This window comes from Scyliorhinus canicula, chromosome 17 (assembly GCF_902713615.1).
Source record: "Scyliorhinus canicula chromosome 17, sScyCan1.1, whole genome shotgun sequence".
Lineage (NCBI taxonomy): Eukaryota > Metazoa > Chordata > Chondrichthyes > Carcharhiniformes > Scyliorhinidae > Scyliorhinus > Scyliorhinus canicula.
The window spans coordinates 55,222,717-55,249,464 of NC_052162.1; the positions used below are offsets into that span (position 1 = coordinate 55,222,717).

The 26,748-nt window shown below is 42.6% G+C and overlaps 1 protein-coding gene across 4 annotated transcripts in view; it reads right to left on the reverse strand.

Moving 5' to 3' along the window:
• Positions 1 to 6,503: 6,503 nt before the first annotated feature.
• ocrl (OCRL inositol polyphosphate-5-phosphatase) overlaps positions 6,504 to 26,748 on the reverse strand; it is a 120,508-nt gene continuing 100,263 nt past the window's right edge. For all 4 annotated transcript variants that reach the window (XM_038776189.1, XM_038776188.1, XM_038776190.1 and 1 more), the window contains 3 exons: positions 25,764 to 25,891; positions 18,412 to 18,523; positions 6,504 to 8,944 (listed from right to left, as the gene is read on the reverse strand). In XM_038776189.1, the coding sequence (XP_038632117.1) occupies positions 8,820 to 8,944; positions 18,412 to 18,523; positions 25,764 to 25,891 (365 nt within the window). In that variant the 3' untranslated portion in view covers positions 6,504 to 8,819. The remainder of the gene's footprint in view (positions 8,945 to 18,411; positions 18,524 to 25,763; positions 25,892 to 26,748) is intronic.

A 26,748-nucleotide genomic window follows, 5' to 3' on the forward strand; every position in this document is an offset into this window, starting at 1 on the left:
TATATATTCTATATCTGGCATTATTGGAATAGGCTTGCTCCAGTGTGAAAGTTAATTTGTTTAGTATGGTCGACGAAGAGAAGTTTAATTAACTTTTGATGTCTTAAAGTTGCTTTTCACTCTTTGGAGTAGCCTGAATTGAGCCAGATGTCAGCTACAGGCAATATAGTCTTGCTATGCTTTGAGGCTACAGATGCGGGTCTATCAGTTGTCTCTCTTTTATGAAATCATCTCACGCATTAGCCTTCAGTGGAGAAAGTAAATTGCTCCCACAAGACCATCTCATGCTGGGAGCCACTTTTGCCAGTCCTCCCTGCTCTCACTCTCCTTTCCCGCAGTCATGTTTAATTCCTAGAGGAAGCCCTTTCAAGTCACCCAAGTCTGAAAGCAACACTTGTTTCTGCCCAAGATTTTAAATGACCAAAAATAATTTCAGCACCAGTCAGACCACTCCATGCTGTTCGTTTTCAGGCAAATATAGGAACATTTGAAAAATTTCACCAACGTTCACCAGCATGCTAAAGAAATGATCAAAGAGTGAACCCAAGTTTTCATGATTCATTTAAATAATTGGTGGGGGGGGGTGGGGCAGGGATCCATTCTGTTTATTAACATTCAGCTGTGCAAAATTAAGATGGAGCACTGGTTGGAATGTGCAGTTTGAAAATGGCAGTATTAAGGCACATATTCACATAATGAGCTGCCATGTTGCCATCAGTCATTAGGTGTGCATATCCAAATCTCTTTATTGCATTGGTACCCTGTGAACTCCATCTTGGGCCCAGCTCTTGACTATTAGGTGGTCAGGTAGCACATAAAAACAGGCACTAAAAAGCCCAATGTTCTCCATTCCCCAGTTTCTTTAATCTGATAAACTTGGTTGGTGAAAATATTAGCTTGAAAGCTGATTTTCTTTGTATGTGAATGACTTTGAATGGTATAAAACAAGTGAGGAAAACTTCAAAAAACAATTATTTTCTCCCTCCATTGGGATGAATGTTGGAATTCCAGATATATATTGTATTATATGCATTTAGTGCAGTGAGGCCTAAAAGCCTGGGTTAGTGTGTGTATGAGTGCCTAACTGCTGCAATAATTGTTAAAAAGTCCTAGTTTAAAAGACGGACACTTTGGCTACAAAGGGACAGCATCATAAAAGTTTGGCTAATTAATTTTGTTTATATGAAGAAGGTTCCCTGAGGAGTAGATATTTAGAGACATTGTATTCATCTTTAGTACGATGATGTAGTTAATGGGAGGAGCCTAGGGTTGAAGCAGTCAGTTTTATAGTACAGTGCAGAAGGAGGCCATTCGGCCCATCTACTCTGCACCGACCCACTTAAGCCCTCACTTCCACCCTATCCCCGTAATCCAATAACCCCATCTCACCTTTTTGGACACTAAGGGCAATTTGGCAAGGCCAATCCACCTAATATACACGTCTTCGGACTGTGGGAGGAAACCGGAGCACCCGGAGGAAAGCCATGCAGACATGGGGAGAACGTGCAGAGTCCACACAGTGACCCAGTGGGGAATCGAACCTGGGACTCTGGCGCTGTGAGGCCACAGTGCTATCCACTGTGCTACCATGCTGCCCAGGTGTGAGTAGAGTTTTGATCTGTGAGCAGATTAGCAGTTTCTGGAGTTTCAGTTAAGTTAAAGTTCTGACTGTGGACAGACGGGCGGTTTCTCTCAAAACATTTTAGTTAAAAAGATGTTGCCTGTGAACAGAACATCAGTTTCTGAAAAGGCTGGTATGTTAAACAGTAGCTGACACAGGCAAGAGTCTGCAGCTGGTACCTGAAGGATCTCTCTTTCTCAAAGTGTCTTTATCCAAGACATCTCTTTATAGCAAGTATTCCCGAATCTGCTAACTGTATTTAAACGTGGAGTTTGACCCAAGATGGATTTTGCTTGAGTGGAGATAAAATATAGCAGTTAGGATTTAGTGTTTCATTGTCATCGTTAAGCATTGTTTAACTGGTAATTATAAGCTATTTTCTTTATGATGTTAAAATTAGTAATAGGTGCTAGTAATAAAGTTTGTCTTAATACACCATATCCCTATTTGTGCATGAAATCACTCCTGGAGCGAAATATCATTTCCTCACAATCTTACAAACTAAGTAAAATATTGGGGTTTCTGTCTGGAATTCTAGCAACTGTTGGGGTCTGGTCCAGGATCAGAATACCATAATTGAAAGGAAAGGGTTTATTTTACAATTTAGTAGGAAAATGGAACCTGTAAATGTAGCGGAGGTTTCATTGTTTGAATCAGCTCAAGTTAACCAAAGTGACCCTCACCACATATCCTTTCCAATCAACATAATTCACACATCGATTTATTTTTATTCTTAAGGTGCATTCAGTGCAAGATGCTTTGGTACGATGAGAGAAAGAATTACATTTATATAATTATTTTCACAATGTCTCAATGTGCCCCACAGCGACTGATTGCCATGTTGGAAATGCAGCAGCTCAGCTGCACGCAGCCTCCCACAAACAACAATGTAATAACAATAATCTGTTTTTTGTGAAATTGATTAAGGGATTATTGGGCAGGACACCAGGGATAACTCGCCTGCTCTTCTTTGAGATTGTGCCATGGGATCTTTTACATCCATCTATGCAGGCAGACAGGGCCTCTGCTTCAGGTCTCACCCGAAAGGTGGCATCTTGGCCTCGCAATGCTCCCTTAGTGCTGCATTGGAATGTCAGCCTTGATTTGTCTGGTCATGCCCTGGACTGGGATTTGAACTGTGAACACAGAGCTATACATGGCATAAAGGAAAGTATCATCTCATGGATGAGTGCCGAAAAATGAAATTGAAGCTGTTCAGTAAGATACAGTGGAATTGCATATAACATTTCAGTAAATTTGAAAACCAAATTTGAAACAGTGTTTATTAAACATCATGCAACTGACTAATAACTAGGACTTATTCCATTTACAGTAAGACAGACTGAACAGTGCTCTACACGACAACTTAGACAAAGTTCTGAAGCTCGCCTGGAAAGTGATGTTCAGTATGAGAGTCGTAAAGCTCATTGCCAAGATGTAGGTTTGGCCCTCTACCCTGTTCAGTGCTAAGCTGAGCAGAAGCTGCAGTACCTCTCTACAACAGGATGGGAAAATGGACACCCAGCTTGCCTTTTCAATTGCACAGATATGGGTTCTTGAATGAACTTAAAGTTGCAACTTTAACTTAAATAAAAGCAATCGATTTCAGATTTCCAGGACCCGCAGTAAAAAGTGAAAGTGCGGGAAATACTCAGCAGGTCTGGCAGTTTCAGTCAAATGTTACTCTTCTTCAGAACTGGAGAAGGATAGAAATGTGATGGATCTCATGGCATTGAAAAGGAGGGAGGGGAAGGAAGAACAAAGATCTCCTGGAACACCGCTTACCAGCCTATTGGCTAAGATCAAGTGTAGTATCTGCTCTGCCTTTTGGCTCAGATCTTGTGGGGACCATGAATTGGATTCAATTTGAATTTGTATTGGTTTTTGGAGCAGGCAAGGAGCTGGATTAGGGGTTGGCCCTGGCTTTGTAACTCAGAAAAAGTAATTTAAAAAGATGTCCTTGAACAACAGGTAAAAGGAGGAGTGGTTGCAGTAAAGAAACAAAGGGCAGACTTCTCCAAAAAAAATGATCAAAGTGCCTTTTCAGGTGGGAAATGCGGTGAGAATCCGGCTGACAGTTCCAGCACGATTCCTGTCACAATCCACCCACATGTATTCATATGTTTAGAGCCTGGGGAGACTGTCACTGAATTCTGCCACACTTCAAATTTCTTTTTGGAGTGGGAACCTAAAAACGCTGGGAAAACAGACTCCTCCAATCTCAAAGTTATGTTGATCGTACACCACCCCTGCTCCTCCCCCAACGGACATTGTGACCAACCGTAAGGATGGGCAACACCCCCAATCCTTGGCCCTTGGAGGCAAGCCCTTCAACACCGCAAAGGCATGAGGATAACCTGGAACTTCCCCCCCCCCGCCCCACCCAACATCCTCTCAAAGCGAGTGATATCCCGTAATGAGGTCGCCTAAGGCCGCAGCCCTTCTGACCCTGTCCCTTGCCAGTATCAACTTGGCAGTACCACCATGGCAGTGCCGACAGATTGGTATTGGCAGGGTGCAATGTCAGGGCACAACCTAGCCATATCGCATACCACCTGGGAGCTTTAATGGACTCAGAGCCCCCCGGCATGACCATCATGACTGGTTTCAGTTTTTGGAAACCAGTAGTGATTCCCGCTGGCCTTACACTGTGCCGGTGATTCCGGCAGCCAGGAGACTCCAGCAAAACCTGGAAATGCATATTTAACTAGTTTAAATAGTGCAAGTCTGGTTTACGCTCAGTAAGGGCATGAATCAGATTGCATCCAGTGCCAGGAGCATCTTGCTCCGTTCGACACTCGAGGTGCAAACCCTATTTAGGGGCTCTCCTGCTATTCCCGAAGAATAGCGGGAGGTACGTTGGCCGCAATAGAACATAGAACAGTACAGCACAGAACAGGCCCTTCGGCCCTCGATGTTGTGCCGAGCCATGATCACCCCACTCAAACCCACGTATCCACCCTATACCCGTAACCCAACAACCCCTCCCCCGCCCCCCAACCTTACTTTTTAGGACACTACGGGCAATTTAGCATGGCCAATCCACCTAACCCGCACATCTTTGGACTGTGGGAGGAAACCGGAGCACCCGGAGGAAACCCACGCACACACGGGGAGGACGTGCAGACTCCGCACAGACAGTGACCCAGCCGGGAATCGAACCTGGGACCCTGGAGCTGTGAAGCATTTATGCTAACCACCATGCTACCGTGCTGCACATTACCGTGCAATGTGGGGGGAGAATCGCGCCCAAAGTATTAGAGTTTGAATCTTAATTTTCATGATTTGACTTTTGGACGGAGTTGTTCATTTTTCTTGTATTTACATTCACTCTGAACAAATCCTTCCTTCCTTCACTTCATATTTGATTTGAAACATTTAACAGTTTCTCTCGCCATAGATGCTGCCAGACCTGCCAAGTCTGCATCACTTTCTATTTTTATTGCAATTTTAACTTATTGAGGGAGAGAACATGACAAAGGCAATCTGCTTCAGCAATGAGCGGTAAGTGCCAAGTTGACCAAGTGCTACCCCGAAACTTGGCTGTGTAATCATTTTAATTGTGTCTCAATTAATTAGTTTTGTAGGTTGAAGCAAGCCCTCTGCAAATACCATGCGAGATACTACAATACGCACACATAATACAAAGCTTAGTTTGTTGTTGCCATTCAATTTTTGGATGACTAATAATTATGCCAAGTTCAAAATACACTGTCACTTCCATCCACAGAAGATAATTCAGCTATTTTACCCAGCTTTTGTCCTGCATCTGCTTTATAGATAATTTAGTCACCTCAAGGGCGAGTCAATAGACTCTTTAAAAATTTTCTTCTTAAACTTAAAGCAGAAAATTATTAACATTTTTATAAAACATTATGTTAAAATAAGCTTGGCACTTCTAAGGTATTAATTTCTAGGAAGTCCCAGTATCGTAAGAGCAATGATTGGAGTTTGTTTTAATCAACAGCTGAGATTACTGTACCTATGTAATAGAAGTCACCAAACTATTTGAACTTGACAATGTAATGTGCATTTAATATGGATTGCAAGCTTGCTCCTTTTACTGTTGAGATAAAATGGATTTTAAGATAGCTCCATATTTATAGCTTATATAAAAGGAAAACTAATATCTACAAATGGAGTTCAATAAACAATCTAACATGGAATACGATGGAGCGGTGACTGATTGCTATTGCAAATGCACAATACAGTATAAGGGAATGTTTGCACAGTTAAAGCACAGCATCAAATCATTACTACTTCTAGATGGGTCATTAGTACGAATAAATATATTAAACTTTAACGTGTTTAAAAAAATCTGATCATAAATACAGAGCATTAAAAACACAATTTAAAAGATTTTCTCTGTACTGAATATCAGAACTGAACACAGGCCCCATTTTTGTTACTCAAAGTAGTATCAAGAATGGGTCAGGGCGATGTTTAGCAATACAATTAACAAGCAGAAACACTTGCATCAACTGTAATATCATTCAATATTATTACAATCCAATTCTCATGAGAAACAATTTAACAGTAAATATTTTAGATACATCAGAATGTAACAATTACTGTATATTACTTTGTACCATTTGAAAAATGACATTGTTGGAATTTGCTGTACTTCATTTTCATTTGCCAAATTAATTGTCTGCATAATTAACATAAGAAAGGCTGCATCTTGTCGATGTCACACAAAAACTTCTGGATAGTGAATATTCATAATAGTTGCAGTTCAACACACCTACTGATTCACAATTTGATAAGTAAGGAGGCTTAAGCTGAAGGAGCAAAGGGGTCATACCAAATGCACCAAAAGGCCCAAATAACAGAAACAAAAACTATATATTTTAAATAAATGACAAATGATGCTATCTGGATATAGATTTAAATTGATTTTAATTGGAAAATTTAACCATAGGATAAGGAAATAACCTAGCGATTGAAATATACATTGTAGTGTATTACAGAACAATTGTGAATCATAGATTTGCATCTAAGTACCTGCCCTCTGCACCAATGACATTGAACACTTTTTGTAAGTGGTCTTTTTGATTAGGCCCATCTTTTAGTTTTGCGAGTCTGTTGAGTTACACCTGACACTACAGTGATAAAAAACAGAAAAGATAAAACCTTCAAACAACAGATCAAGACATTGCAATAGTTCAATGCACTCAAGGGCAGGAATTTAAAGGACTTCAATTTAATTCCTGGTTTTAACGGTTATCAATTGTTTTAATTTACCATGGCCAGCAATGGCTGGCAGAAAATATCAGCCCAAAGTTCACTCATTAATGCTTCTGATTTACTTGGTTATAGTGAATTTGGAAATTGAGCCACTTGATTATATTTAATTTTAACTGGTGTGTTAATCTGGACTGATTAACTGACTTGCACCTTTCAACTCAGAGTCAAGCCAAATTGTATGAAAAGTTAAAGTTAATTTGTACAAATGTAGTTTACTATTCATTTCATCGACATAATGCATTGATTGGAAAACAAGGACATTGAAATCCAACACAAAGGTTTGTAGTGTTGATATTCTCAGTGGAGTTACTCCTTACCGAATGTGGAGATTGAACACAAGGTGTCTCTACATACATTTTCAAACATTGCATGTGAAGTGGGAGGGTTTTGTATTTGAAAAAATGATTTTTGCACCTTACTCAGGAGAATACATTATATTGAAAGTATTCTCGGCTACACATAAATTCTTCTTTAAAGGACACACTGCCATAGATTTTTAAATATATGTACACATGCTCATCTCCCCATGGCTGGGATCTGGCAACAATACATCAGCCTAAGTTGATTATCACATGGCTTTTTACGAGTGATTGAATGATACATGGATCCAACCTACAACTATCCCAGTTGAATAAAAACATCGAGTACCATTTGTTTAACATTGTTTCTCTGATCGAAGGACAGAGTTTTCTATGGCACTGCAATATTACTTTGATTGGCAAACAGGTTGTATGTGTCTGGAAGGTGAGCTAAAAATGGACCAAACAGGTATTCAATCAGGTTGAATTAAATACAAATTCCACATCCATTAGATTAGGAGTTCAGTGGTCTATAACTGGTTTGGAATCAAATATTACATTGGCACTATTGCTCATTCCCTCTTGCATGACAAATTAGGCTTTTATGTCATCATATAGAAATTACAATGCACAGCTGCACTGTTACCTTAAGGGTAAAGCGTATGCTATTTGTATCACAAATTGAATCTTCAATAAATAGGAAAAATTACATATAAACCTTGTTCTGTCCTTTCTTGAATAGCATTTTGCAAAACACGTGTATGGGTTATCTATATGATCTTGGTAGACAGCTTGTATAGTTGGAGGTCAAAATTATTTTGAAGGGCATCTAAAATGTTGGCAATTTTATAAGACTTTATGCATTAACCGTAATATTTCAGACAACGTTTTGATATATTAACTTTGTATCTCTAAAAATCAACCCATTATTTTATCCTTACCCTAATTTAATCCATTATCTCCATCTAGCCTTCTTGGACTTGAAATCTATGCTAATATCTTGCCAAAATAACAATCTCTTATCCCTTCGTGCAGCAGGACATAATGGAACTGAATTTTATCTTGTAGATAAAAGTCTCACACCAATTGTGGGAACTGAAGCACTCAATAGGAGTAAGTAACTGTTTGTGCTCAGTTATTGCTGTTTTAACTATTTTCTGTTCACATGCTATAATTACGACTGAGTACTGTGTTTCAAAGATGGAGGCAACTATGGCCTTTATATGTTGTGATATAGCAATTTATTCCTTGTTCAATCTAAGGCAGCCTCCCTTGCTCACTGCAGCCCTAGTCACCTTGGACTACATAAAAGATTCTCACTCTAACTTCCATTACCGGGGAGTAAACACAGATGTTTAGATAAAATGCTGGAAATAAATGACAGTAATTGCTAATAAAAATTCAGGTTGACAAGAGGTTATGGGAAATTACTGGAAATGTGAAAGGTTATGCTGGGTCACTATGTGACAAGCATTCTAAACTACTTGTTGAGAAAGGATCAAGGAGCTACCTTCATTCACTCAGATCAATACTGAAATGCATTGAACAAAAAACAGGTTTCATCATCTGTATCATTCGATCACCATTTTAACACAACTAATACAGCTACTGTCACAGTGCAGTGAAGATGTTATCAGAAGTATGCCCGACATTTAGTCATTGTCTCCACTTATCAGGAAACCATAGATGAAATCCACAGCACGTTGTCGATCGTTCTGGGTTTGCCGTCCAATTAAGTTTGGTGGTGGCCTCAACAGGAGACTTGCAAAGAGGGTAGCTGTGGATTACAGGCGAACAAACAATTATATAATATGCTTGTAGTGAAATGCCAATGCCTTCAACGTAATTTTTATCACTTATGTAAAAATGTTGGTCTTCAAACGTGTGTTTAATGACTGAGTTATGGAAGGCAAACTAATAATTAGATTTGCATGTCAGAACACTTGCCCAAGTCAATTTTGTAAATATAGAATAGACGGATCATAGAATCCCTACAGTGCAGAAGGAGGCCATTTGGCCCATCGAGTCTGCACCCACCTCTGAAAGAGCATTCTACCTAGGCCCAGTCCCCTTGCCTATCCCGTAACCACACCTAATCTGCACATTCCTGGACACTAAGGAGTAATTTTAGCATGGCCAATCCACCTAACCTACACATCTTTGGACTGTGGGAGGAAACCGGAGCACCCTGAGGAAACCCAGGCAGATACGGAAAGTGTAATCTCCACACAGAGAATCACCTGGAATTGAACCCAGGTCCCTGGCGCTGTGAGGCAGCAGTGCTAACCACAGTGCCGCATGCCACCTCATATATTTGGGAATCCCAGATAGCCTGGAGACAGATTTTGTTGGGCTGGTGGAATTCGGAACCGTCGAGTAGGGGTGTGGGTGAGCAATTTGGCAGAGTTCCTGCACTTAGAGAAGTTCAAGTTCGCCCTTAGTGGGGCAGAGGAGAGGTTCACTTTGAGGTATAAGCAGTTCACTGACTTGTTTAAGGAGTATTGAGTCGTCAGCGGGGGGGGTCTGTTCCGGTTGGGTTAAAAGTTAAAAGTTAAATAAAGGGGGGCAGTGGATAGAGTGGGGGGGGGGGGGGGGGGGGGGGGGAGCAGTGTGTGTGTAAGGATGTTTAGGTTGTTTGTTGTTCCGCAGTTGTTTTTTGTGTTGTTTCTTCTTTGTTATATATATATTTGAAAATGCCTCCAATAAAATGTTTTTCAAAAAATACATATATTTGGGCAAAGCAGACATAATTCAAATTTGGAAGTCTTGTAAATGCTCACTTGGTTTAGATTATCCTCAACTGAAACAGGCAGTGGAAGCAAACTAAAAGACTTGGTGTATCAAAACAAATAGCCACCAATGTCCCACTGGCATCCTTCCATCTGTGAGGAATGATGGGAATGCAGCTTCGGTACTTTGGTGTGGTCAGATGAGATCATCTGCTTTGCTTCTTTTGATGGCTGAACAAGATGATTCTAGAAAAGCAAATTCTGCCACAAATGCAACACAGGAAAATTTCCCCCTTGCTGGTGGAGTGGTATGATCTCTGCTGACGCGTTGTTTGCAGTGCTTTGGAGCTTTTGAAATCCAGGTCGTTGTGAAGGTGAATTCCTGCACACAGATGGTGTTGCCATTTGCATTGATCAACAGCTAGAGTTTCTCACTTTCCATGACTTAACTGTCAGAGTTAACAGCAAAAACCACTGGATGTATATGGTTTACTTTTGTTAGCCTGAATTTTCTCCCTACTTTTGCTTAAAGTAGTTACCCTTGCTAGGGGTTGTTTCCACAGCTGCTAACAACCCTGCCAGCAGTTATTCTTCACGTTTGAACTTTGTTAGAGTGTCTATAAGAAAGTGGGATGGATGTGGAGATATGTTTATGAATACAATACAAATATAGCAAAATATTAAATGAAATTAAAAACACAAAATAGTGGCTTCTGCAGAGGGGATATGTAGGCTTGCTTACAAAGCAAAAGGATATGACAGCATTACAAGACAGCTATTTAGGTAATTATACTCAAAGGACAGAGTGTACACAAATCAGAAAAAACAACTAGGGTCAAAAAGAGAAAAAATGATATCAAGATAAAATTAATGGTTCTTTACTTAAATGCATGCAGCATTTGGCACAAAATAAATGAATTAATGGAACAAATTGAGGTTAGTGGGCATGATCTTATAACCATTACAGAGACTTGGGGTACGAATCTCAGGCCACGTTGGGCTCTTGCTTGAGCACAACGCAAGGTGAATGCCGGGAAAACCCTCCACCGAGCCTCCTTGCCTCCCGGGGCTCTCCGATGCCTTGCGAGATATCAGATTCGGAAACCCACCCCAAATTGGCATGATTGAATGATGCTCGCGGGGGAACCAATGGCCTTCTTCGATTCACCAGCCTCGCCAGGGAGGCTGCAGCCGGGCGCCGATCAGTGATGGCCCAAACAAATGTAGACGAGGCAGAACGGCACCCGAGGGGGGGGGGGGGGGGGGTGATTAAGGTAAGTGCAGGGTTGTTCCCTGGCCCTTCCCCTGGAACATGGGCACCTTGGTACTGCTACTGCCCAGCTGACACCATGGCACTGACACCCTGGCACTGCCCAGGTGTCCAGATGACACAGCCAAGCCAACAGGAGCACTGCCTGTATGCCAGGGTGGGAGTGCAAGGGTGCCAGGGTGGCACTACCAAGGTCTAGGGGGCACAAGGGTCCATACCCATTAAATAAGGATGGAGGTTGGTTTGAAGGGTGGAGTGCAGGGCAGGTAAGTAGGGGCCTTTGGGAAGTTGGGTATCCCTAAGATGGGTGGGTGCCCTGGAAGGGAGGGGGATGCTATAAGGGGGCTTGCGGGGGCCTGAAGAGAGGGGGCCCCTGGGACCCCATAGTGGGGTGTCCTCACTTGATGGGTGTGGGGTAGTGCCCATGTGTGAGGGGGGTGACATTGCCCATGGGTGGGGGGTGTGGGGGACTCACAAGCTCACTTAGAGATCTGGGCACTCTTTCAGAATGGCGGCCCAATTTCTGAATTTAGCTCCCCAGTGCTAAAAATATTTCTGTGGCTTAATCAGGTGAGAAACTCCCCAGGGCCCAAAAAAGTCATTAAGTGTCATTGAGTAGCAGTGGGGAACGCGCAGGGAGAGCCGGCAAAAAACTCCCTGAAAAAGCCGCCACAAATGAACTTGGAAATGTTTTGGGAGAATTGAGCCCTTGGTTACAGACAGGGAGTTCAAAACTGGGATTTAAATATTCAGAGGTATGTGACTTTTCTCAAGGAGATGCAGGATGGAAAGGGTGGTGGGGTAGCTTTGTTAATATGAGATGGAATGAGTATAATAGCAAGAAATGATCTTGGATCAGAAGATGTAGAATCCATATGGGTGGGGGTAAGCATAGAATTTACAGTGCAGAAGGAGGCCATTGGCCCATCGACTCTGCACAGGTTCTTGGAAAGAGCACCCTACTTAACCCCTTCACCTCACCAGTAACCCCACCTAACCTTTTGGACATTAAGGGGCAATTTATCATGGGCAACCCACCTAACCTGCACATCTTTGGACTGTGTAAGGAAACCGGAGCACCCGGAGGAAACCTACGCAGACACGGGGAGAAAGTGCAAACTCCACACAGACAGTAAGAAATAACAAGAGGAAGAAGACACTGGTTGGAGTAATCTATAGGCCCCAAAACAGTGGCTATACTGTAGAATGGAGAATAAATCAGGAGATAATAAAGGCATATAAAACAGGCAGTCCTTTAATCATGGGTGGCATAAATTCTTCATGTAGAGTGGGAAAATTAAACTGGCTTGGCAGGCTTTTTCGGATTTGGTAATGAGGAGGTTTAGTAAATAATCTCAGGGGTGACATGGTGGTACACTGCTGCCTCACGGGTCGAGAACCCGGGTTTGACCACGGGCTTAGGTCACTGTCCATGTGGAGTTTGCACATTCTCTCCGTGTCTGTGTGGGTCTCACCCCACAACCCAATGATGTGCTGGGTAGGTGGATTGGGCACGCGAAATCGCCCCTTAATTTCAAACAAAAAGAATTGGGCATTTTAAATTTATTTAAAAAAGTAAACCATCTCAGAGTATCCCCCAGGAAGCAGTGACCATAACATGGTAGAATTTAACATTCAATTTAAGTGTGAGAAAACCGGGTCAAAAATAACTGTGCTTTACACTTAAATATAGAGGAATGAGAGCAGAGTTGGCTGGAGCAGATTGGGAGAGGAGATTAATTGGAAAGATAGTTGATCAACAATGGCAGGCATTTCTGAAAATAGTTCATGATTCACAACAAAAATTCATTCCAGCGAGAAGGAAGAATTCTAGGAAGGGGATAAATCAACCAACGTTAATTAAAGTGAAGAAGAGTTTGAACTGAAAGAAAAACATACAACGTGGCAAAGATTAGTGGTAAGCCAAAGGTTTGGGAACGTTTTAAAAACCAACAAAAGGTGAGCAAATAAAAAAAATAAAGAGGGAGGAGATAGTAATATATAAATGGACAGCAAGAGCTTCTTTAAATATATAAAAAGAGAGAGGCCAAAGTGAACATAGACCCCTTAGAGATTGAGAATGGGGAAATAACAGGGAACCAGAAAATGGCAGAGGAGTTAAACAAATGCTTTGCGTGAGTCTTCATGGTGGAAGATGATGTGTTGGGTAAGCTGGGTCTACGAGGACTGCGTGTGCTGCAGTAGTGAGAGAGACAGGCTTCCAACGCTTGAAGGAATGCAACTCGATTTTATTGAACACTTAACTATAATACATGCTTTAACTGTGGGTTGACACTATGCTGACTTGACTGGAGACCTGAGGCTAACCTGACCAGACTATCTTACTACCACATGGTGTTTGTTCTAGTTGCTGCTCACGAGCTCTGACTGTCTCAGAGGCTAGATCCCGAGAGAGCGAGAAAACTAGTGCCCTCTGGCTTTATAGTGGTCGTGTCCTGTCTGGTGATTGGCTGCTGTGATCTGTGTGTTCACTGTTCATCCTGTGTGTCAATCACTGCCTGTCTGCACACCATCATATACCTGGATGTAGATTACGACATCTCCCCCCTTTTTTATTTTTATGTGTTCAGGTCAATAAATAGTGAGTATGTGTACAGGAGCCTGACTATATACAGAATCTGCTAACTTATTTACATGGGAAGGTGTCTAGTGCAGATAGAGGGCAGATAACACATGATAAAAAAAATGTACAGATGTGTAAATGATGAGATAACAAGGTAATGCAACATTCAGTCTATAAATTCAGCCTCTGTGGCAGGCGACGAATTCTGGTTGACCGCCTCAAGGGTGGGTCAGGGGACACCTGCACTTGAATGGGCGGAGCTGCCTCCAATGTAGCGGTCGGTAGAATAACTGGCAGATCGGTGATCTCGTGGAAGGGCGTGTCCTGAGGAACCAGTGTGCGAGGCGGGACATCACGGTTAGGTGGCGGGCGTGGAAGTCTACGCAGTGCCTGCCTATTACGCCGAAGGAGCCATCAGGCATGCAAATGAGGAACGATCTCGGGGCCATTTGCTTGACCACCACAGTAGTGGTGGACCAGGCACCGTCAGGTAGCTGAACACGAACTTGGTCAGCAGGGACCAGGTCGGGGAGATCTGTGGCATGGGCGTCGTACGCCGACTTGAATTGGGCCAGAGGCTGCTGCATCCTCTGTAGGACTGGGAAGTTGTCAAGGTCCGGAATGTGGATAGCCAGCACCGTCGTTCGCAGTGTGCGGTTCATGAGGAGCTGCGCTGGGGACAGCCCAGTAGACAAAGGAGACGCCCTGGAGGGTAAAAGCGCCAGATTGAAATCAGAACCCGAGTCAGCAGCTTTGCACAACAGTCTTTTAACGATGTGGACCCCTTTTTCAGCCTTCCCATTCGACTGGGGGTAGTGGGGGCTGGATGTGACGTGCCGAAAGTTGTACAGCCGGGCAAAATCTGTCCACTCCTGGCTGAAGAAGCAGGGGCCGTTGTCACTCATCAATGGCAGATGGAATGTAAATGTCGGAAAATGTGAAATTATGCACTTTGGTGGAAAGAATAAATGAGCTGAACATTATTTAAATGGAGAAAGACTGCAGAAAACTGCAGCGCAGAGGGATTTGGGGGTCCTCGTGCAAAAATCACAAAAAGCTAGTCAGCAGGTGACTGGGGAGGTAAATGGAATTTTGGTCTTTATTTCAAAGGGAATGCAGTATAAAAATAGGGAAGCCCTGCTAAAACTATACAAGGCACTAGTCAGACCACAGCTAGAAATCTGTGAATAGTTTTGGCCCCCTTATCTATGGAAATATAGATTGGCATTGGAGGCAGCCCAGAGAAGGTTCACCCCATTGATCCCAGGTACAGAGGGATTTTCTTGTGAGGAAAGGTTGAGGAGATTGGGCCTTTACTCATTCGAGTTTATAAGAATGAGCGGTGACCATATTAAGACATACAGGACTTTCAGGGGGCTTGACAGGGTAAACGCTGAGAGGATGTTTCCTCTTGTGGGAGAATATAAGACCAGAGGACAAAATCTCAGAGTAAGGGGTCACCCATTTAAGACAGGGATGAGGGCGAATTTCTTCTCTCAGGAGGGTATTGAATCTGTGGCATTCTTTAACTGTAGAGTGCTGTAGAGGCTGGGTCCTCAAGTATATTCAAGGCTGGGCAAGACAGTGTGGAATGTTCTGTCCTTTGGAGGAGCCCCACCTCCTGTTTCAGGTGCATGGCACTATTTCGAAGAACAACAGGAAGTTATCTCGGGTGCCCTGGCTAATATTTATCCCTCAATCAACATAATTAAAAAAGATTATCTGATCATTCTCATGCTGAAGTTTTTGGGAGCTTGCTGTGCACAAATTGGACGACACATTTCCTACATAAAACAATGACTATACTTCAAAAGTATTTAAGTTCTTGTGAGGCGCTTTTGGATGCTGTGATGGTCAAATGGTGCTATATAATTGCAAGTCTTTCATTTATTTTTAAGTTTGTGACAGTATTCAAATCATTACATTTTGATACAGTACTTCTAGAACCATAGAATTCCTACAGTGCAGAAGGAAGCCATTCAGCCCACTGAACCCCCACCGACCTTCTGAAAGAGCAACCTACCCCATAACTTCACCTAACCTCTTTGGACATTAAGGATCAACTTAGCGTGGCCAATCCACCTAACCTGCACATCTTTGGCCTGTGGGTGGAAACCGGAGCACCATGGGGAGAAAGTGTAAACTGCATACAGACAGTCACGCAAAGCTGGAATTGAACCTGGGTCCCTGGCCTGGATTCCAGAAAACAATAATATGTTATGTTGGAAAGGGCTGTTTTTAAATATACTTGGCATAATTCTTTCTGGCTAGAATTCACTCATAGGTGGTTAGTAGCTTGTTTGATTAGCAGTTCAACTGGTCAACTCTTGGATATGAAGAGCTGCGAGAGGGGGGATCAGAAGTTACACTTTGGTCTTACAGCCCAGCTGAGAAAAGGAAGCCACTGTCTGGGACAATCTGAGGTCTGGTAAAGATTCCATACTTACAAAGAGGAAATTATGTTCTTAGGTACATGGCTGACTGTCCTGGTCCACTCACATTGATGCAACAGTCAAGAAAGTCCATCATCTCTACTTTCTACGGAAGCTAAAGAAATTCGGCAGGTCTGCTCGACTCTCACAAACTTCTACAGATGCGCCATAGAGGGCATCCTATCCGGCTGGATCACAGCTTGGTATGGCAACTGTTCGGCCCAAAATTGCAAGAAACTGCAGAGTGGTGAACTCATCCCAGCGCATCACACAAGCTTGCCACCCTCCCATTGATTCTGTCTACACCTCCTGCTGTCTCATGAAAACAGACAGCATTGTCAGAGATCCTTCACATCCAGGCCTTGCACTCTTCCAGATGCTTCCATCAGGCAGAAGATACAGAAGTTTGAAGAATCGCACATCCAAACATAGGGACAGTTTTATCCCCACAGCTACTGGACTCCCCAACAACTCTCCCTCGGGCTGATCTGTTCCCTGTAAGAACACTATTCATGATGCCCTATGCGGTTCTTACTCATGTATTTGCTTTGTTTGGCCCTTGTTCCGCACTGCAACCAATCAATATTTGTCGATGTACTTAGTGGATTATTCTTTTTGTCGACTGTGTAAATACTGTGTACGTCCCTTGGCCACAGAAAAATACATTTCACTGTACTTTGGTCCATGTGACAATAAATCAATCAACTAAATTTAGAAAGAAGGATGATCAGGAAAAAAAGACTTTACCCCACCAACAAGGACAGTATGGTAGGCAGTATTTTTGGATTTACGCCAGATACTATGAATTAAGTTGTACTGATTGTAATGGTTACTTTCTTCATTAACATGGACAAAATTAAATAAATAAGTTTCTTGATTTAGATTTGGTTTTGTCTCACTAAAGTATTCATAAGACCATGTTTATTAAACCTGGAGACATGCATGTCTCCCATGCATGCATGGTGACACCCATTCACAAAATGAGAGGTTTTCCTTGTTACTATCTCAAGCCCGTTATTATATTAGAAAATAAAGATTAGCACATGATCATAAGGTACACAAATCCACAAATGAATCAGAGAGAAATTTATATTGCCAACTAATCCGTTTTGATGATATTAGTTGACTAACGAATGTTGGCCAGAGTGTAGGGCGAACTCCCTAATTTCCAACAAAAAACAGTGGCACAATATGTTTTCTTGCATTCACCCTAAACATCCAGGTTACATCAGTTTACTGTTGCACTTGACAGTACCACACTGACGTGTTGTCCAAGATTATTTAATCAATTCCTCGAGTGTGGTTTGAACCTTTGGCCTCTTAAATCTCTAGAGGCAGGAATAGCACCAGTTCAAGGCATTATTCAGGAGATCAAAGTTATTTTTAACATCAGGTGTTGGCAAAAAACAGTCAATAGCACATTGGCCACCCATGATAAGACCCTGCCTGATTTTCTTTTCCATAATTATAAAAGCAAAATTAGGCAGACAGTATTTGCTTGGCCAATCTACAATTACTTGCTTTCCATCACTGCCAGAAGTTAAAACTGCCTCTCAAGTTCCATATTATGACATTACATAGATTAGGGAAGAATTTGTTTTCTATAAATAATGCAACATTAGTTACAGAACTGGCCTGCTGGAAATCTTCCAGGTTTTGTATCAAATTATATAATAATAATCTTTATTAGTGTCACAAGTAGGATTACATTAACACTGCAATGACGTTACTGTGAAAATCCCCTAGTCGCCACACTCCGGCGCTTGTTCGGGTACACAGAGGGAGAATTCAGAATGTCCAATTCACTTAACAAACACATCTTTCGGGACTTGTGGGAGGAAACCGGAGCGCCCGGAGGAAACCCACGCAGACACGGGGAGAACGTGCAGACTCCGCAGACAGTGATCCAAGCCGGAGATCGAACCCCGGTCCCTGCTGCTGTGAAGGAACAGTGCTAACCACTGTGCTACCATGCCGTCCATATTGCCAAATTGTCAAAAAGATACTTTGAATAAATTATAATACACCAAGATATCAGAGCTGTAATTCTCGAAAGAAAGAATGTACAAATTGTGCTTGATCATTTTCAGTCTTATTAAAATATGTTAACAAGATCAGAGTAAATAATGCAATTTAACACATCAGCAATCTCACTCAGATGTACAGGGCCATGCTGCAGCTGAGAAAGAAGGTTTTAGGACCTGGAAAGAGTGTTCCATAATTTCTTACCTAGCATCTTAGCATCAAGCTTGTTGTCTTCACTATGCTTTAATAATTCCCGCAGAAATGCCATTAAGTATTTAAACACATTTCTGTGACAGCGTGGCAATTGGTCTATCAACTGGAGAAAAAGCAAATTTTTATGTAAATTCAAAGACTTAAAAAATCATTACCACAATAACTTGATATTAAACATTTAATGTGGCACACAGTGTAAAAGTCTACAACAATTAAAAATGGCCATTAAAAAAATCTAATTCTCCAATAAATCCTACTTGTCGGGAGTCTGGGATTCAGATAAATTTGCACTAAATATACAGAGGTTCAGGGTTAATATTTCTCTGCACCATGTATGGACAAACGACAACTTTATTTATGCAGTGCGATTAATTTGGCAAGAGGTCCTAAGGCACTCAACAAAGCACTTAACTGACTTTGATGTGGTCCAAGAGCTGTCAATCATAGCTAGATGTTCACAAACATTGTAGTTAGTTTCACGCAAAAAATCCACTCAAATGTGAAGAGAAATGAGATTAAACAATCTAGTGTGTGTGTGCGCGTGCGCGGCGCACACACGTTGTTAATTACAGCCTAATAAAATCAATTTCATATGGATACGAATGAAAACCTTGAAGATCAAAGATCAGAGTGGGTTTAAACCCAGCTGATGTGGTTTTCTTTTTCCAGGAATCAACCGGTGCTGCTTCCTCTGACTGAGCCAGCAGTTGTATTGCACAGCTGAGTTTTAAAGCTGTTAATTTTTCACTGTTTCTATATGGACTGCTCTCTAGCTTCCAAGCAGGGGGGTCTCTGCATTGGGGGTCTCTGCATTGGGGGGGGGGGGGGGGGGGATCCAGGCAGGGTGGGGGAGATCTTTCTGATGAAGGGGGAGGAGTTACTTTCTGGTGGGTGTCTCTTATTGGTGGGGTTCTCTTATTGGGCGAGGGTCTCTTTTGAGGGGTTTGTCGTGGGGATCTCTGTAATGGTGGGGTTTAAGGTATGGGTCTCTGTAAAGGGAGGCTCTGGTGGGGGTCTCTGCAATGGGGCGTTATGGGCAGCACGGTAGCATTGTGGATAGCATAATTGCTTCACAGCTCCAGGGTCCTAGGTTCAATTCCGGCTTGGGTCACTGTCTGTGCGGAGTCTGCACAATTCCCCGTGTGTGCGTGGGTTTCCTCCGGGTGCTCCGGTTTCCTCCCACAGTCCAAAGATGTGCAGGTTAGGTGGATTGCCCTTAGTGTCCAAAATTTCCCTTAGTGTCCAAAATTTCCCTTAGTGTCCAAAATTGCCCTTCGTGTTGTGTGGGGTTATTGGTTTATGGGGATAGGGTGTTGACCTTGGGTAGGGTGCTCTTTCCAATGCCGTTGCAGACTTGATGGGCCGAATGGCCTCCTTCTGCACTGTAAATTCTATGTGGGGATCTCTGTAATAGAGTGGTTATGGTGGGATCTCTGCAATGGGGGGTTCTGGTGGGGATCTCTGTAATGGGGGGGTATGGTGGGATCTCTGCAATGGGGGGTTATGGTGGGGATCTCTGTAATAGGGGGGTTATGGTGGGGATCTCTGTAATGGGGGGTTATGGTGGGATCTCTGCAATGGGGGTTATGGTGGGGATCTCTGTAATGGGGGATCTCTGTAATGGGGGGTTATGGTGGGATCTCTGTAATGGGGGTTATGGTGGGATCTCTGTAATGGGGGGTTATGGTGGGATCTTTGTAATGGGGGGTTATGGTGGGATCTTTGTAATGGGGGGTTATGGTGAAATCTCTGTAATGGGGGGTTATGGTGGGATCTCTGCAATGTGGGGTTATGGTGGGGATCTCTGTAATGGGAGGGGGTATGGTGGGATCTCTGTAATGGGGGTTATGGTGGGATCTCTGCAATGTGGGGTTATGGTGGGGATCTCTGTAATGGGAGGGGGTATGGTGGGATCTCTGTAATGGGCGTTATGGTGGGATCTCTGCAATGCGGGTTATGGTGGGGATCTCTGTAATGGGGGATCTCTGTAATGGTGGGGATCTTTGTAATGGGGGTTATGGTGGGATCTCTGCAATGGGGGGGGGGTTATGGTGGGATCTCTGTAATAGGGCGTTATGGTGTGATCTCTGCAATGCGGGTTATGGTGGGGATCTCTGTAATGGGGGATCTCTGTAATGGTGGGTTATGGTGGGGATCTCTGTAGTGGGGGTTATGGTGGGATCTCTGCAATGGGGGGGGGGTTATGGTGGGATCTCTGTAATGGGGAGTTATGGTGGGATCTCTGTAATGGGGAGTTATGGTGGGGATCTCTGTAATGGGGGATCTCTGTAATGGTGGGTTATGGTGGGGATCTCTGTAATGGGGGTTATGGTGGGATCTCTGCAATGGGGGGTTATGGTGGGATCTCTGTAATGGGGAGTTATGGTGGGATCTCTGTAATGGGGAGTTATGGTGGGGATCTCTGTAATGGGGGTTATGGTGGGATCTTTGCAATGGGGGGGGTATGGTGGGGATCTCTGTAATGGGGGTTATAAGAACATGAGAACTAGGAGCAGGAGTAGGCCATCTAGCCCCTCGAGCCTGCTCCGCCATTCAATTAGATCATGGCTGATCTTTTGTGGACTCAGCTCTACTTTCCGGCCCGAACACCATAACCCTTAATCCCTTTATTCTTCAAAAAACTATCTATCTTTACCTTAAAAACATGTAATGAAGGAGCCTCAACTGCTTCACTGGGCAAGGAATGCCATAGGTTCACAACCCTTTGGGTGAAGAAGTTCCTCCTAAACTCAGTCCTAAATCTACTTCCCCTTATTTTGAGGCTATGTCCCCTAGTTCTGCTGTCACCCGCCAGTGGAAACAACCTGCCCGCATCTATCCTATCTATTCCCTTCATAATTTTAAATGTTTCTATAAGATCCCCCCTCATCCTTCTAAATTCCAACGAGTACAGTCCCAGTCTACTCAACCTCTCCTCATAATCCAACCCCTTCAGCTCTGGGATTAACCTAGTGACTCTCCTCTGCACACCCTCCAGCGCCAGTACGTCCTTTCTCAAGTAAGGAGACCAAAACTGAACACAATACTCCAGGTGTGGCCGCACTAACACCTTATACAATTGCAACATAACCTCCCTAGTCTTAAACTCCATCCCTCTAGCAATGAAGGACAAAATTCCATTTGCCTTCTTAATCACCTGTTGCACTTGTAAACCAACCTTCTGTGACTCATGCACTAGCACACCCAAGTCTCTCTGAACAGCGGCATGCTTTAATATTTTATCGTTTAAATAATAATCCCGTTTGCTGTTATTCCTACCAAAATAGATAACCTCACATTTGTCAACATTGTATTCCATCTGCCAGACCCTAGCCCATTCACTTAACCTATCCAAATCCCTCTGCAGACTTCCAGTATCCTCTGCACTTTTCGCTTTACCACTCATCTTAGTGTCATCTGCAAACTTGGACACATTGCCCTTGGTCCCCAACTCCAAATCATCTATGTAAATTGTGAACAATTGTGGGCCCAACACGGATCCCTGAGGGACACCACTAGCTACTGATTGCCAACCAGAGAAACACCCATTTATCCCAACTCTTTGCTTTCTATTAATTAACCAATCCTCTATCCATGCTACTACTTTACCCTTAATGCCATACATCTTTATCTTATGCAGCAACCTTTTGTGTGGCACCTTGTCAAAGGCTTTCTGGAAATCCAGATATACCACATCCATCGGCTCCCCGTTATCTACTGCACTGGTAATGTCCTCAAAAAATTCCAATAAATTAGTTAGGCATGACCTGCCCTTTACGAACCCATGCTGCGTCTGCCCAATGGGACAATTTCTATCCAGATGCCTCGCAATTTCTGCCTTGATGATAGATTCCAGCATCTTCCCTACTACCGAAGTTAAGCTCACTGGCCTATAATTTCCTGCTTTCTGCCTACCTCCTTTTTTAAACAGTGGCGTCACGTTTTCTAATTTCCAATCCACCGGGACCACCCCAGAGTCTAGTGAATTTTGGTAAATTATCACTAGTGCATCTGCAATTTCCCTAGCCATCTCTTTTAGCACTCTGGGATGCATTCCATCAGGGCCAGGAGACTTGTCTATCTTTAGCCCCATTAGCTTGCCCATCACTCCCTCCTTAGTGATAACAATAGTGGGGATCTCTGTAATGGGGGGTTATGGTGGGGTCTCTGTAATGGGGGGTTATGGTGGGGTCTCTGCAATGGGGGGGTTATGGTGGGGATCTCTGTAATGGGGGGTTATGGTGGGGATCTCTGTAATGGGTCGTCTCTGGACGGGGCTCAGCCGTCGTACCTCACTATTGAGCTGCCTGCTCAAAATGGTGGGCAACGGAATCACATACAATCTCCACAATCATAAATTTGCATTGCAAGGGATAATGAATCGCCTCCGATTTGCACTCGTGCAACATACAGATCGATTGGGAGACTATGGACGGGTTTACTGGCTGTTCACGCTGGTGGGATATTCCCATAACGGCGCACAGACCACCTCCACCACCGAAAGACACACAGCGGGTTGTTCGGTAAATCCCGCCCAGTTCTCCCGCCAAGGCAGAATTGCAACCGATTTACGTTCCCCTTGGGAGTGCAAATCGGGAAACAAGTCCATATCCCTTGCCATTAAAATTTATTGGACCTGTTTGTTGGACTTTAACCTGGTGTTGTAAGACTTCTTACGGTGCTCACCCCAGTCCAGCGCCGGCATCTCCATATCATTAAAATTTATGCATGGTGAGGAATATGAAGGATTCCAGAGGGAATCCCACTATCAGGCAGCCATTCTGAGCGGGCAGCCCAATATCCGCATATCATTTGCTGGGAACAATACTGAAAGGGATTGGGAAAGAAATAATCTTGGTGCTATTGTGCACAGACTGCTGAATGTTCATGATAAATGAGGAGAAACTGTACCTAAAAGTGACAAAGGTAAGGTTGTTTAATAGAATCATTCATACAAATCAAAGGATTCCATTTGACACTGCATAGTTCACTGGTCAGACCACATCTAAAATATTGTGCCCAGTTTTAGTTCCCTCTCACATTGCGCGTAATATGGTGGCCCTTAACAAGAGCAGAGTAGGGAGTGCTACAAAAGTGATTCTTAGCTTGAAGAGCTACTCAAATATGTTCAAGCACCTCAATCTATTTTCTTTAGAGCAGTGTATGTTAAGAGCTGACCGAACAGAAGTCTGTAAAATAATTAAAGGCTTAGATACACTCCCTATGGATAGCATTAGGATCCTGGACAAGAACCAAACTATTTTCAATTAGTAAAACTGTGAGGAAATGTTATTGCATCGCAGGAGTGATAACACTGCCAATAGGTATGTTTTATGTTCAAACAAACCTGAATTTAATCACAGAATTAACCACATTAGCAACAAAGAAATTGCTTGACAGCAGTTCTTAAGTAAAAGAAGAAACCTTAACTTACATCCTAAACCTGACACTACATTCCAATTAAACAAACCAATATATATTAAATACCACTCATTAATAAAGTTAACAACTTTAAAGTTAACATGCTTTTCTCTGTACAGAATCTTTGAAGAGAGAATCTTTCAGCACCAAACTGAAACACCTCTGTTCAGATTAGAGTTTGAGGACCTTCTGACTCTTCAGACAGACCTGGATCCTCCCATAAATACATCACCTGTACCTAAAGCAGAAGGCAATCTTTTGTCTCTGCTTACAACATGTCCCTTGACTTGTTTAGCCAGGACCAAACATAATACCCCTCATAAACTATCTACATCCCAGGGGTTCTTCAAACCTAACAATATTCCATTAGCTAGCTATGTGTAAACATGTAAATGGTTTCAAGATCTATTAGCACAAAACTTCACCTGCAAATCAAAGATTACCTTACGACATCTTAATCATTGCTTTAGCAGCCATACTGTCTGTATGCATCTTAACCCAGGTTTTAATAACATTACTGCAAAAAATATAAAATATGACAATTTCTTGCATTCATCATAATAGATTATTTCAGTTTAACAGATGGGTAGGGCTAGGGAACACAATTTTAAACTACGCAAGAGGAGAACTGGCATGATGTTTGACTTTTTTCTTTCTCCAGGGAATTGAGAGCAACTGGAATATTTTGCCATTGATTGCTGACACTCAGGACTCTTCAGGCGGGAGCTGGGCCAGTCCCCTATAAGAGCAGAGATCAAACCATATAGAAGTAACTCGATATGTTAGTCCGATCTAGTTAATTGTCTTAACTAGATTGCTTATCTATTTACTTTTACTAATGCCCAATTTTTCGGGTTTCCTTTGCCTCTCCCAGGAGATTATATGGCTGAGAATCTGGGTGTGATAGGGAAAGAATATTTAATCATGAATGTCTAGCCATGTAGGGTGAGATAGACTTGATAAATCAGCTGTTTTTTTCTGGGCTGTCATTTTCATGCTTGTAAAGTCTGGTTACATTGCAGGCTGCACTTTCTCTTTGAACAGTAACATTTTCTATGCTACTCAAACCTATCATCTTGTAGGTGATGAAATGTGACTCATCTTACTGTACTTGGGGCCAATCTCCCTGAAGTTGAACGCTTCATTCAACAAGCAGCTGAGATGCAGCTTACAACTGAGGTTTCCTCAATATATTTTAGTTTCTGTCACAAAGTATTAATCTCAACATCCAGGAACAACAGAATATAAAGAAGGACCATGGCCTTTGGAGATGTGCTTATAAGTAGGTTATGCAAGACCCAGGATTTATAAATAATCGTTCATCTGAATTTTACACCGCGTGGTCTGGAGGAAAGAACTCCCAACGATAGCAACGATAGTTCCCTAGTCCGGAACCACCTAAAAGACACGCTACATCGGGTCTAGCTGGGATTTCTAATGATTGACTCAGAATTCTAACCTTCCTGATAAAATCAAGCCCCAGAGGATTTGGCATCTATGCAACATCTTGAAATGAGTCAGCATTCTGTATATCTGGATATAGAGAAAGCTGTAGCATGGGAAATCTGCCACTATGGCCAAGTTCCTTTTGAAATGAGTGTTACGGCACTAGTTATAAACTAAGACTGATGTTGATTATTGATTTGTCAATGATAATGTTACTTTTCTTAACTTATTATTCTACTTTACTTTCCACACAAAATCTCCAATGATGCAAGTTTATTCCAAACCACACAGCTGCAAATTGTGCTTCTGTGAATTACTTGGGCCACACTGATCCAAAGGTAAAGGCGCCATATAAATGAAGCCTAGAACAAAAGATATCTGTACAAATTATGAATTGTGATTAAGCAATTGTGATCACATTTTATATACAGTATCATAATAGTCACACAAAACAATTATAAAGCTGTAACTCTTACATGTCTACAGCTGCGACTATCAGATGCAATTTCTAGACAGCGAAGATGTAGCTCATAACATATCACAGGCTCTGGGAGGGCTTCAAGGAAGATGAGTAAAGCTTCAGCCACTGAATGGTTACTGCCAGCTAGTATACAAAAGTCAGGAAATATAAACAGCACTGATTGGGCTTGACTTGAGTACCTAATAGTAGAGACAAATTTGGCTTTGCACAGAACACCTAAATGATTTGCATCTGATGTCGAAATAATTGGGATTGTTATAAATCTGCACTTTTATAAAAATGAGGGAGCATTGAGTTCAAGGTAAATGATGAAGGTGTGACAAGTGAAATATAGCCTCCTAAAACTCTCAATTGAGTGAACACAACATCCAGCAGCCTTTCATCCAAAATTGGTCAGCTTTTTCTATTGAATATTTTACTGAAATCATTATCAAACAAATGATGTGCAGAAAAATGAATCACGTAGCCTCTTTTGGAATCCTTTTTCCCCCTCTCATCCCAAAAACGTTAGGAGAGGTTATAGGGATAGGGTGGAGGTGTGGGCTTAAGTGGGGTGCTCTTTCCAAGGGCCGGTGCAGGCTTGATGAGCCGAATGGCCTCCTTCTGCACTGTAAATTCTATGATTCCCTGCATCAAATACTAATTTGAAGGCAGGTTCCTATACTTTACAATGCTGCTAAAAGGATTACCACCATAGGCGCATAAGAGCAACTTGGTTCCCTTACATAAAACACAAATAAGATGGACAACTCCGTGACAATGAGGTTACAGCTGAGAAGTTTTTTTAAAAAAAAGAGTACCCAATTCATTTATTCTAATTAAGGGGCAATTTAGAGAGGCCAATCCACCTACCTTGCACATTTTTGGGTTTTGGGGGCGAAACCCACGCAAACACAGGAAGAATGTGCAAACTCCACACAGACAGTGACCCAGAGCCGGGATCGACCTGGGACCTCGGCGCCATGAGGCCACAGTGCTAA